This window comes from Paroedura picta, chromosome 3, assembly GCF_049243985.1.
Source record: "Paroedura picta isolate Pp20150507F chromosome 3, Ppicta_v3.0, whole genome shotgun sequence".
Classification (NCBI taxonomy): domain Eukaryota; kingdom Metazoa; phylum Chordata; class Lepidosauria; order Squamata; family Gekkonidae; genus Paroedura; species Paroedura picta.
In genome coordinates, this window is record NC_135371.1 from 152,645,560 (window position 1) to 152,659,156 (window position 13,597).

At 46.3% G+C, this 13,597-nt stretch overlaps 1 protein-coding gene across 4 annotated transcripts in view; it reads left to right on the forward strand.

Annotated features, from left to right (window-relative positions):
- Nucleotides 1–13,597, forward strand: part of ANKFN1 (ankyrin repeat and fibronectin type III domain containing 1) — a 247,727-nt gene that overhangs the window by 198,731 nt on the left and 35,399 nt on the right. For all 4 annotated transcript variants that reach the window (XM_077328704.1, XM_077328707.1, XM_077328705.1 and 1 more), the window contains 2 exons: nt 4,875–5,090; nt 12,108–12,274. In XM_077328704.1, the coding sequence (XP_077184819.1) occupies nt 4,875–5,090; nt 12,108–12,274 (383 nt within the window). The remainder of the gene's footprint in view (nt 1–4,874; nt 5,091–12,107; nt 12,275–13,597) is intronic.

A 13,597-nucleotide genomic window follows, 5' to 3' on the forward strand; every position in this document is an offset into this window, starting at 1 on the left:
GTTCGATGTGCAATCGGACTCCCTGGGGTTCGGGGCCTCCCTAAGAGGCGGTCTGTATGTGAGTACAGCTTACCCAGCTGGGAGGCCAGGGGCTCATTTACCAGGTGACCTGGGGCTGCCAAATGAGGTGGGTGCCCATTGGCTCCCCCACATAGGTCACTTCCCTTAGTGGCAGACTTCAGAAGGCAAGTGGATCTGCTCTCCTAGTTGGGAATGGTGCAGGTCCCCAGGGTGCCTCTGGACTCCCTGGGGTGCTAGTGCAGTCCACTGACTGCTAGGTCAGGCTCCCTTTCCCATGCCAACCTTCCCATGGGGAGGTAATAAAGCTGGGGCTTTGTTTATACCCAACACTTCAGTGTCACATCTTATTCCAGCAAATAATGCCCTCCTGCAAGTCAAAGGTTAAAACAGCAGCAAGTCTTGAAATGAAACCACAAAACTCTCCCAGAAACAAGACAGTTGTTATCAGTTCTGGAAGGACCAAATTGATTAGACAATGTTCCATTACCATGGTTAATATAGGGCAGCTTCATCCATTTAAATTGTGAAGTATTCTTCCTTTAAATTGCCATTATTATCATAATCATAGCATATTCTAATTCTCAATCTGGGAAAATCTGAGGGTGCTACTTAAATCCAGTGAAGGAAGAAGACAGATATTTCTACAAATGAAAAAACTGCCCCAGATTTTTAGGAAAATCTCAAATCTTAGACCTGTTCCAAATACTCCTGATGTTCTCTTATATTTGATCTCAAAGTTTTAGATTTGGCTTGAAATTGAATACTCTTCATCTCCTCCTTTTTTCCACACCATCTCCCGCATTAAATTAATTGTTCTTCTGTTTACACTGGTCACAATCCAGCTTTAAAATTCAACAATATTGTCATCCCTGCCATTACATAGGTGCTAGCATGATACAATGGTTAAGAGCAGCAGTCATGCTGGGTTGTTGGACCAGTCACAGTTCTCTCAGAGCTCTCTCAGCCTCACCTATCTCATAGGGTCTCTTCTGTGGGGAGAGGAAGGGAAGGGAGAGGATTGTAAGCCACTTTGTGACTCCTGGTAGAGAAAAGCCTGGTACAAAACCCAGCTCTTCTTCTTTTTAAAATTTGCACAAGTGCACTAGCAATAATATGCAGTAGCCCTAAATTGAGATTGATCATCCAACATGTCACTTATATTTTAAAAGATTATTACAAAATGGTTACTGATCACATGTTATCCTGCACCATGTTGAGTACCATGCAGATGAAACTTCTTTGCAATAAACACAAATAAGGGTGATATCCAGAGCAAAATAATGTAGGAAAAATTCTCCCTAATGGAAAGAATTTAAGAGGCTCAATAAATTCCATTGTGTAAACCATATTCTCAAAAGTCCATCTCTGATTATGTTACATCTCTCTTGTGGTATGGCCTCAGTCGATTTCTTAATCCAGAAATAATTGTGTAGACTTTCTTCAACATCTGCCGATTTTAATTTTACTATTCGTCTTGGGTTTTTAATCCAATCCACAAACCAAACCAGAACTGCTGCTTGGCAATTTAATTTTATATTTGGGCTGCTAGAACTCTTCTCTTTTTCTTATAATATTGAAGCTTGTTCTTAGGCCTGGTTTGTTTATTTATTTATTTATTTTTGCTATGCCATAGGAATTCATTTACCTGCCTTTGTAACTCTTTCAGTCTTGTTTCTTCTATGTCTATGGGTAACCTTCCAAACAAAAAGTTTAATTTCAACAGCACATTCATTTTGATTGCAGAGATTCTTCCCAGCCATGAGATTTTCCATTTTTTCCATCTTAATAAATCCACTTGTATCCATTTTCAAATTTTCTGCTAGTTTTTAAAAGTTTACCATTTTGCCCAGTCATGCTTATTTACAAGTATGTAATAGGTGGCTGTTGATCATTTTGTGCTCTTTGTAATCACTTCTTGTTGTGTAAAAAATGTCATTATCATTTTTGTTTGCTATTTTCCTGTTAATTTTATAGCTTGACTAGCATCAAAACCCATTTTTATAAAATGGACCTTGAAAGGGGCAGAAGGGAGTAGGGGGAAAGGGGAAGGGGGAAGGCCCCTCTGCCCGTATTGGCATAGCATTAGCGGGCCAAGTGGCAAGGGGCCACCCCTGTTGCCAACAAGAGCAGTCCCTTGTCTGGTGAAGGACCGTCGGCAAGAGGCTGTGGCGGAGCAAGGGAAAGTTCCCTGGCCCTGGTGCTCGTGGCAGCTGGAGAGTTGCCCCTTGTCGCAGGAAGGCTTCTCGCCACTTTCACAAGGTAGCAAGAGGCCCTGGCGGGCCAAGGGAAAAGGGAAACCCGCCCAGAGAGCCACTCCTTGGGCTGCGAAGACCTGCTTCTGCGTGCGTATCATTGCAAGAGGCTCTCATGGGCCAAGGGCAAAGGGAACCCCCCGGCGGCCATGCAACGCAGAGTGGTGGCTGCTGCCGCTGGAGGAGCTGGAAGCCGGCGAGCAGGACTTACCACGCAGCTGCTGCTGGTGATCGGCAGCTGGGGGTGAGGTGAGGCCAAGGATGTGTCCCTTGGTGGAGGATGTAGCCGGGCTGGCAGTCTTTGGTAGCAGTACTGGCAGTCTTTGGCAGCGGTGAAGGCCCTGCCGCCGCCAGCTGCCTGGCTGCTCTGCATGGCGCCATGCGTGGTTTCCGGGAAGAGCGGAGGCGGGCGCTAGGCTCTGTGTCCTCTTGCGAGTCTTTGGTGGCAGGTGAGCTGCCGGCGCCACTGCTGGGGGCCGGGGCTGAGAGACAGGCGCTCCAGGGGTCGGCCCAATCCAGACACGCCCAGCCTTGTTGGGCGAGTCCGGATTGGCCTGCTGGCAAGAGTGGAGGTTCCGGTGTCCTGGACAGGGTCTGGACACCACCCGGACAGTGCCGCCACGACCCGGACTGTGCCACCCAGATGGCCCTTTCAGCATTATTTAAGGGAACTATGGTAAGGATAGGGATTCAAATTCTTTAATACATTCAGTTACATATTGCAATAATTTTTCAGGATTCAAGATGGTTAGAACCATATCATCTGCATAACTTTTTATTTTGAACTCTATATCATCCACTTTTATTCCCTTAATTCTACCAGGGCCGCTCCCCACCCCCTCCAGGCCCATCATTGAGAAGGAGTGGGTCAACCTGCCCAAGTAAAGATAGAATTTATTTTTTTAAAATCTTTCCCCTTCACTCAGGGCTGGGAACAGATGATACAGTGTGGGAGGGCTCTCCTCAGCTTTCATTTTGAAACCCCCCATGCCACAGTACCATTGAGGGTCTTCGCAGTACTGTCGTTGGGAAACCCTGGCTTCTACTCTCCTGGCTTTTCACAAACCATGCAATACAGAATTATTCAAGAGGATTTCTTGCACAGGTTAATGGAACTGTACGGTAATGAAATGGTCAGAAAGTTGCATTAGTAGAGGGATAGAGATGGTGACCTATACCATTGTATTGTATAAACTAGGTAGTTTCTAAACCAGTGGTCCCCAACCTGCGGGCCGCGGCCCGGTGCCGGGCCGCAAAGGCCATGGCACCGGGCCGCGGCTCCCTCTCCCCGCCCCGCCCCCCCAGTAAAAAACTTCCCAGGCCGCAAGCTTGCGGCCCGGGAAGCTTCTTACTGCGGGAGGCGGGGAGAGGGAATCAGGGCCGGGCCGCGCCCGTGCGGGCCGCGCCCGCTCGGCCCGATCCGCGGGCGCGGCCCGTGGGCGCGGCCCAATCCGCGGGCGCGGTCCGGGCGCGGCTCGGGTGCGGCCCGATCCGTGGGCGCGGCCCGTGGGCGTGGCGCGGGCACGGCCCGATCCGCGGGCGTGACCCGCGCGGGCGCGGTCCACGGGGGCGCGGCCCGATGCCCTGCCGGTCCCCAGCCTCGGAAAGGTTGGGGACCACTGTTCTAAACCACCTAATGTATCATGTTTAAACCTCGTGCTTTGTTCAGCTGTGTTTGAGATTTCTGTTTGTTTTCCATTCTCTGCAGTCCAAATTCTCGATGGACATTTCATCCTGTCGATTGATTTACATGCGTATTCTACATTGAGTCTTTGTGGGGAGGAAACTGGCATCATCATCACATTTATAATTCCGGAACTGAATTTATTTTGTTTAATTGCAATTGGACAATTGTTCCAAGGCATTTCCAGGATTCTCGATTCACTGGAAGGGATGGAGCCACTGCTGTAGGGTTTTATCTGCCTATGAAGTCTGGATATGCCACCTGTGGGTTTCACAGAGATTTTGAAGTCACAACGGTTTTGCTTTCTGCATACGGTTGGGGGTGGCTATGACTCTGCAGTAGAACAACTGCTTTGCATGTGAAAGGTCTCAGTTTCAATCAGTTAAAGGTAAAGGTAAAGGTATCCCCTGTGCAAGCACTGGGTCATGCCTGACCCTTGGGGTGACGCCCTCTAGCGTTTTCATGGCAGACTCAATACGGGGTGGTTTGCCAGTGCCTTCCCCAGTCATTACCGTTTACCCCCCAGCAAGCTGGGTACTCATTTCACCGACCTCGGAAGGGTGGAAGGCTGAGTCAACCTTGAGCCGGCTGCTGGGATTGAACTCCCAGCCTCATGGGCAAAGCTTTCAGACGGCTGCCTTACCACTCTGCGCCACAAGAGGCTCTAATCAGTTAAAAAGGCCAAATTGTAGGTAGACTTGAGTCTCTGGAGAGTTCCCATAGATCAGACAACTTGGTCCTCGAGAAGTCTGAGTCAATAGAAGGCAGCTAGTCAGCTGCTGTGGCAGCTAATGGAAACTCTTCCTTTCCACCCTCGCCCTCAGGTCACCTAACAGGTGCAAAACTGTACAACTAGTTACGCAAATGAGGAAATAATGTTTTCTTTTCCTTCAATCCCCCCCGTTCTCCCAACATAGAATCTTCTGGGTACACACAACTTGGGTCGAGTCTATTATGAACCGATTAAGGACCGGCACGGCAATATCATCATAGTTACCATAAGAGAAGTGGAGACCCTCTACTCTTTTTTCAATGGCAAATGGATGCAGATATCAAAGCTGCAAAGCCAGAGGAAATCCCTTTCGACACCAGAGGAACCGACGGCATTAGACATCTTGCTCATCACGATCCAGGTATAGATTTGGTCCGTACACACCCTGTAGCAAAAACAAAAAAACAATTGACACCTGGAAACTTCATTATCAGCCAAGTCAAATGCAACCTGGTATAGAGGCTGTAGCCAAGGAGGGAAGCAATGGTTGCTCCACACCACTGCCTCGCCCCCTTTTTAAAAAATCTATGGTGCAACTGTTTTTTTTGTTTTGTTTTTAAACAGAAGGCTGTTTTCAGAACGGGGGGGGGGGGAGATTATGTTTGACAAAATCTGTAACCATTGTTATGATTGTGAGCATGTAGGGGTAGTCAAACTGCGGCCCTCCAGATGTCCATGGACTACAATTCCCAGAAGCCCCCTGCCAGCATTCGCTGGCAGGGGGCTCCTGGGAATTGTAGTCCATGGACATCTGGAGGGCCGCAGTTTGACTACCCCCAATCAAACTCTTTGAGGCCCGGACTCCCCCCTCGAAACTGGCATGTCTCTTTATCTGAAAAAAATTGCAGCTCCACATACTGAGCAAAGTTCCACAGGGCCTGCAAAACGGAGCTCTTCTGCCAGGCCTGTGGTTGAGACCGGGTTAGCAAGATCAGTGGGCCCCCTCAGGCTCTGCTATAATATCAGGCTCCACTGTAATATCTAGCACACCCTTGTTAGATGACTGCAAGAGGTAGGAGGGATTTTGTCATCTCCATATTTTTGGACTAATGCTGTTTTTAGGGCTGGGTTTTATGGGAATATTTTATATGTAGCTTGCCTTGAGTCCTAGGAGGAAGGTGGGCTGTTAATTTAATTAACTCTATTTTCCTTCTTCCTTAATGCTAAAACTCAGAGGTGCCCAGTCAAGTTGTCGGGAAATAGTTAAGACAGACAAAAGAAAGTACTTTTTTTTACTTGGGCACTTATATCAAGGGATTCACTAACAGTCACTGTAATGATGCCCACAATCATAGATGGCTTTTAAATTGGATTAATCCTGAAGATGAAACTCAAATACTTTGGCCACCTCATGAGAAGGAAGGACTCCCTGGAGAAGAGCCTAATGCTGGGAGTGATCGAGGGCAAAAGAAGAAGGGGACGACAGAGAATGAGGTGGCTGGATGGAGTCACTGAAGCAGTAGGTGCAAACTTAAATGGACTCCGGGGAATGGTAGAGGACAGGCAGGCCTGGAGGATCATTGTCCATGGGGTTGCGATGGGTCGGACACGACTTCGCACATAACAACAACAACAAATTAAGTTTATGGAGAATAGGTCCATCAGTGGCTACTAGCCATGGTCACAAAAGGGAACCTCCATATTCCGAAGCAGCAAGCTCATTATTAAGAGGCAACATCAAGGGAAGGCCTTGGCCTCTCCGCCTTATTTGTTGGCCATCCAAAGTAACCGGTTAGTCACTGTGTTAGGCTAGATGATCTGATCTAGAAGAGCTTTACTTATGTTCTTACGTACTGAAGAAGGTTGTTTGTTTATCTGCCATGGGTCCATAAGAGGTTTGATAAACTTCATGAAGGATTTGAGAAACTTTATATGATGAGCAAATTCTCCTCTGATATGAATTTGGATTGAGCTTGACAAACCATGCTGGGTTGTTTAAATGGAAACAAATATCTGGGCCCAAGCCTGAAATTCCCACCTTGGCATATCTGATTTAGTAGGAAGCACAAAACTAGGAGCACATGGGGTCCACTTGGGCACAATTCATGGCACCAGGACTAAACTACGGGTTATTTATGTTTCCTACATCCCAGTAAACTCAACACTAACCCAGCATAAGTATTCAGAAGCAAGAGGCAGAAACCATTTTGTTATGTTTTGCACACCCTTTTTGTTAGGTGTTATTTCATTGAAAATGTGTATAAATGGGAATATTGCAACTGGCTCTGTGCTAGATTTGCAGCATTAAAAAAAGACCTACAAGGACAAAATAGAGAGGTCGAGGAGAGAAAATTCAACAACAGATTAATATAAGAAAGCCCCCAAATACAAGTCTGATCAGGTTTCTGCCAAATCCCTTATGTTAGTGGGGTGGGGTTCCCCTTAATGGTTTGTAAATTCCTATTAAATGTCCAGCCTTTCTTGGATTACTCGCAGAATGATCAAATGCCCATTTTGTTCCTAAAATGCTTGTGACTACCAAGATCTGATTGCACTGCTTGGAGCCAAGCAGCGTAGTGGCAGATAATTTGATGGTTCCAGTGTCAAAGGCACAGGGCCAGGTGACTTAATCCTCACCTTCTCCAGTGGCATGCATAACTCAGGATTGCACTTGGGTTCATTTATTAGGGTGATCTTTGAGGAATGCTAGAGGTGTGTGTATGTGTTAATGCCTTATTTTGCTTCATGGATGTTAGTTGTCCATTTGCTGATGGACAAAGCAAGTCGTTTTGGAGAGCTCTTTGTGATAATAAAGGTCCTTACACTGGAAGGTGGCTCACATTAGATTGCTAATTTTATTCTAGTATTGCAACCAGTAGAGCTGGTGTGCCCAGGTCTTTCTCTGAGGTCACTAGATATTGATCAATTACATCAAGGTGTGTTCTCTATTGGGGCTTCACCTTGTTGAATGGCCTGTCTACAGAAGTCAGGAAGGCACACTGACTTCTTCAGGAGGGTGCTTTTACAAAGGGAATGGGACTATAATATACAGGAATGGCTCAGGAAGGTGCTGCTATAAAAGGAACACAACTTGTCACCTACATCTTTTTAATGATGTGCATTATACTACAGTTACTGCATCATGTTCTGATTCAGCAACAACAACAACGACAACAACAAGGCTTTAATAGTATTCAAAAGTACAATATAAGGAGGGATTCAAGTGGGTAACCATGTTGGTCAACAGCACAACAAAACAAAATCAGAGTCCAGTGGCACCTTTAAGACCAACAAAGATTTATTCTTTATACTTTTGCTTATATATTCCCACTGTCATGATGGTCAGTTCATAGTCTGAGGAAGAGTGCTTGCACTCGGAAGCTCACGCCTTGAATAAATCTTTGTTGGTCTTAAAGGTGCCACTGGACTCTGATTTTTGTTGTTGTGCTGCATCATGTTCTAATTCTGTCATTCCATTCTCTACATTGCTTGACATACATCTGATACATTTTTTGTTCTTTTTCGAATGTATATAATCTTAGTCCTGTTGTGGGGTTCATTCAGTATTTCATGCCACCATGTTGCTTGATTTCATCGTTTTAGACCCTATATATAAGCTGCTTTCAATCTCAGTGAGAAAAGAGGACTATAAATAAATAAATAAATAACATTTTGATCCCTCAAGCATAAATGGAACAGAATAGAGCGGTATTCGGTGCTCTTCTCTTTAGGCAGTTTTTGTAAGGGTTTTATAACATGCCAGCCTTAACTCCTTCAGGTCTGGCACGCTATATCTCAGCAGCAGGGAGGTGGCAGATTCTGGTTGGCTGTAACTTCAGGTTCTTTATTCCACCTTCCCAGATAGGCTGACCATATTTTCATTATCAAACATAAATAATAATAGAGACCCTTCTTATTCTGGAGTCTTTTAATTCTTAATTAATTATGGGGTGTCAAATGCTTTGATACTTCTGGACTACCCCTTAAATACTTCTGGACTGCCACTGAGTGGCATCAGAGGAAAGCTCATGAACAAACTGGCCACTCCCCCACCCCATTTATTAGTAAAGCGCAGGAGAAGAGCCCATCTCACATGCCGTAGGAATTCCAAAGCTTTACCAGCACAGAGGGCTCACTCTAGCAGTCTCTCAACAGGCCAGTTTTCTAGTGTGATATACACAAACTGCATGTTTGTGTTTTGCCAGTGAACTCATCTGTTCCCATCTCAGTGAATTTGCTCACGAGCCAATCTAGTTTATGCATAAGTTCCATTTATTTGAATGGAAATGGGGGCACAAATTTTAAAAGTCCTAAACAGTAGGGGAGAAAGACTAATTCTCATACTGGAAAAGTATCAAACTGAGGCGAAAACATTTGAGGCATAAAAGGCAGGGGGCACAGCTAAGAAACATCTACAGGGGTGGCCAAACTGTGGCTCTCCAAATGTCCATGGACTACAATTCCCATGAGCCCCTGTCAGCTTGTCGTCCATGGGCATCTGGAGAGCCACAGTTTGGCCACCCCTGATCTAAGACAACCCATGGGAAGTGAATAGACGTGCTTGCAGGGGCTCATGGGAATTGTAGTCCATGGACATCTGGAGAGCCACCGTTTAGCCACCCCTGGAAGATAATCCATGGGAAGCAAAAAGATGCTGTTATGAGATTGTCCCAATGAAAAAAGGCAGAGAAATAGTGAAATCTTTAGAAGCTGTGCTAATTTATCAAAATTCTATAATTCTATTAATTTTCCTCTATTACCATAGAAACTTCACCTCAGCGGGTCCTTCCAAATAGAATTGGCCTTAAACATATGGGGGGGGGGGGAGTCTGTTTTCCCTTCATCCTCAGTAGATGAGAAATATAAGCAATAAAAGGACAGTGTAACCATGAACTTCTCACCCTGGCAACTGAGCTAATTGGAGTCTCCTGTGGGACTCTCTGTGCTGCCTTCCATCTTAATGGAGAACCAGTCTGGGCAGGAGGCTAATTAGTGTTGTACCTGCCAAGTATAAAAAAGAATGCTTTTATCACTCATTTAGAGAGGGACACTTTACGCTCCAGGATAAGGAGCATTTCCTGTTCTATATGCATTGCTAAAAGCAGGTCCTCCCCCCTGACCCCACTCCCCAAAAAGCTTGCTCCTTGAATGCGTGGACAAGCAGCATCTGCTTCTGCAGCCTGGCCTCCTCTCAAGTCAAGCAAGATAAAAGCCATCAGCAGTCATTTGGATCAACATACAGATGGACACATCAAGAGAGACTGGAGAGGGCTCACCCCTCTCTCCACACGAAAAATGAGAACATCTGAATATTCCCCTTTGAAAGCTGGCTTCCCACTTGTGAAAAATCAACCTAAGAGCCAATTTTTTAAAACTTGTTACACAGTTTTTTTCCCCTTTTCTCACATCAATTTTCCCCATTCAGGGTAATGTGTTTTCAGTGTTAGTTTTGCATCACTTGCATATAAGGTAAAGGTAAAGGTATCCCCTGTGCAAGCACCGAGTCATGTCTGACCCTTGGGGTGACGCCCTCTAGCGTTTTCATGGCAGACTCAATACGGGGTGGTTTGCCAGTGCCTTCCCCAGTCATGACCGTTTACCCCCCAGGAAGCTGGGTACTCATTTTACCGACCTCGGAAGGATGGAAGGCTGAGACAACCTTGAGCCGGCTGCTGGGATTGAACTCCCAGCCTTATGGGCAAAGCTTTCAGACGGCTGCCTTACCACTCTGCGCCACAAGAGGCTCTTTCACTTGCATATACTTGGCCTATAGATGACCTAGAACAGGGGTCATCAACCCCCGGTCTGCGGCCCGGTGGCAGCCCGCAAAGGCCACGGTACCGGGCCGCCGCCAGCCACGCCTGCCTTCCCCCGCCGGCAGCAAGAAGGAAGGGAAGAGGCAGGTGCAGCCGCCGGCATTGCGGTGACGCAAACGTGCATGCTGTTAGCGGCCCCTAGTGGTGAAAACGCGCACGCGCAGTTGCCACGCATGTGCGTTAGCACCACCTGGTGGCGAAAACACGCATGTGCGGCAGTTGCGCGTGCGCGTTTTCGCAGCACCCGGGCCGTCGGCTCTTCCCTCACTTCGGAGGCGGTCCCTGACCTGAGAAAGGTTGGGGACCACTAACCTAGAAAATATGAATGGTTTGGGGGCAATGCCATCAAGTCACTGCTGATTTAGGCCCGGGTGGAGGTTTTAAGACAAGAGATATTCAGAGGTGGGTTGCCATTGCTTGCCTCTGCTTCATGACCCTGGTATTCCTTGGAAGTCTCCCATCCAGATACTAGTCAGGGCTGACCTTGCTTAGCTTCCAAGAGCTGGTGAGATCGGGCTAGCCTGGGCCATCCAGGATAAAAATAGCATTGCAATTGCATTTAAAAAATCCTCATAAATGACAGTGAAAACCAGAGAACCTAAACAAAGCCAAAACGGCCAAGTCAGCTAAACCCCTATTCCCCGCCCCCAAGGTGCCATTTGCCCCTCTCAAACCCCTGTCCAGTTTCTCACTGAACACACTTGGCATAAGCAGAAAAGGCTGTTTATTGAGGTAGGGATATGAAACTCATGATTGTTCTTGCCGAAACTAATTTGATAAGCAATAGACTGATCAATACAACCCCCTGAAACCCCACCCCAACTGTTAAGAGGTGGGTTTCCCCTATTCCCAAGAAAATGTGCACAAACTAGTCCTGCACCAGGTGCACATTACATCATACTTGCAAGACTGACTCAAGGCCAGCCTCACCGATAACATTCAAGCTTTCCTCTACTATGGTTCCATCCTCCGAAAAGAAAATTGGCAATTACACGAAGGAGGAAGCAATGCAAAGCAATAATGAACAGTTACAATTGGTTAACTTTTCCAAGTCCTCTCCCTACTGACAATACACAAAATGACAAGGGACATTGACATGTGGCAGCAGCAGAATCATGGCAGGAGGCTGGCGACCAGACAGATCCTGACAGCCCCAAGATAGGTGCAATCACTACTTTTACCAGGTGTAGTCTGTTCACAGTGAGCCTATTGGGCAGACATGCAACTGAGGAAAAGGGAAACAAATGCCCCTGTGATCGTCTGCACATGCTTCTGTATCAGTTCCATCAAAGCCTTACCATAGATGTGTTCCCTCCAGTTTGAGTGCAAGAGAACTTACTACAATAGCGATGCTTAATCTTAAACATTGAAGTCAGTGAGCTTAGTCTGGAGAAACTCCGCCCAGAACTGTACTATAAAAGATCTGAAAAGTACATATCCCTTTTTATTGCCTTGTTATCAAACTCAGGGGCATCTGTATTGTAACAGCATAGCCCAGCGTGTATATATATATTAAAAAAACCCTCCTGTAATGTTACCCATTGCTTTCAAAACCCTGGCTTTCCATTTGCAAGAAGGATTTCCAGATTTGTTGGTGTGTGTTTTTTTTCTTTCTCCAATAGGATATACTCTCCTATCACAGAAGGAGTCAACAGCGCCTGGCACCTGGCCTGTATTTGGGCTACCTGAAACTCTGTAGCTCAGTGGACCAGATCAAAGTACTTGTCCTGCAGAAGCTCCCCAACATTCTGTGTCATGTCAAAATTCGAGACAACAGCAACGTGTCCAAGTAAGTAGTGGGAGGAGGGGGAGGCTCCTACGTCAAGATTTTGACTTTACAAATTGCTTTACAAGCTATATTTTCTGTTTGTTTTCCCTCCCCACAATGAGATTGGTTGCCATCATTCCCAAAGGGAGCAAAACATCAGAGGGATCAAGGAAGAGCAGCAATTGACCTAGTGCCAAAGAAAGAATCCACCCCAGAAGCATTCTTGAAGCCATGCCTTGCAATCCTAGCTTTCTACCTGCAGGGCCTCACTGGCTCACTGTGCTTCCTTGTGAATCCTCATGAGCCTGCAACAGTGACTTAGATCAGAGATTTTTCTCTTCTGAGCTCCCCAAGAGGGAGTAGGACACTGAAGCTGCACTGATCCATGGGGATTGACAGTACCTAGGGTCGAACTAAAGGATGCATTTTCGACAAAGTGAATCTGGGTTCTTCGAACCCCACTTGTTTTCATATCAGTCATACAGCAGCTGCAAGGAATGTTACTTTTACAGTCTGCTGGACCTCTGTTTGCTCAGGACAGGAGCTGGGTAAGGGGGCTTCTTTTCCCACACCCTTTTTTCTTGACACGAAACAGCATAACTTTGGAGCTGCAGGTGGAGAATTCTGAGTCTTTTTCAGTTCTTTAAGGTGTTTTTTTGTTGAGGCCATTTTGCACAAGGGAAAGGATTTGGGGGAGGAAGCCAGAGTCCCCTTCCCCTGCACCATGCCTCTGGGGTAAGCAGACTCATCACAGACATCAAAAGAAGCCAAAAAATAAAGCAAATAAAAAAGTAAAGTATACCACCTAATAAACTTCCTCTCCAAACACTAACTTTAGCAATCTGCCATGATTTGGAATAAAATGTCAAACCCTCATTGTCAGTTTGAATCAAATTGTTTTCACTCAATGGCTGGAAAGTATCTAAAGAAGAGGTCAGATGGGCCTTCCTTGTGAGAAAGCCTCCAAACTAAGATGTCATAAAAGGGTTCACACTTTCCCCTACGTGCAAGAAGCCCAGTTGCATGGAAGTGGTTTCTCAGAGTTAAACCCCTTCTATCTAGTGTCCATAAATGGCATAGATGGATTTGAGGAGCTTGCAGCAGAGCAGATACCCCCCACCCCACCCCCACCCCCACCCCTAGCCATGTACCTTTACGAAGCAAATGTGTCTTGTAGGTATCCAATTATGCAGTTCCAGTTATTCTGGTGCACTTAAGAGCCTTGCTGTGCCTAACAAGCTCCTTGTGTTTGGCAGTAGACAACACAAGGACCTTGTATCTGGCCTGTGATGGGAATTCAGGGCCTCGCAGAGGCAGGTTGTCCCTTTCACTGCTCATAGGTGG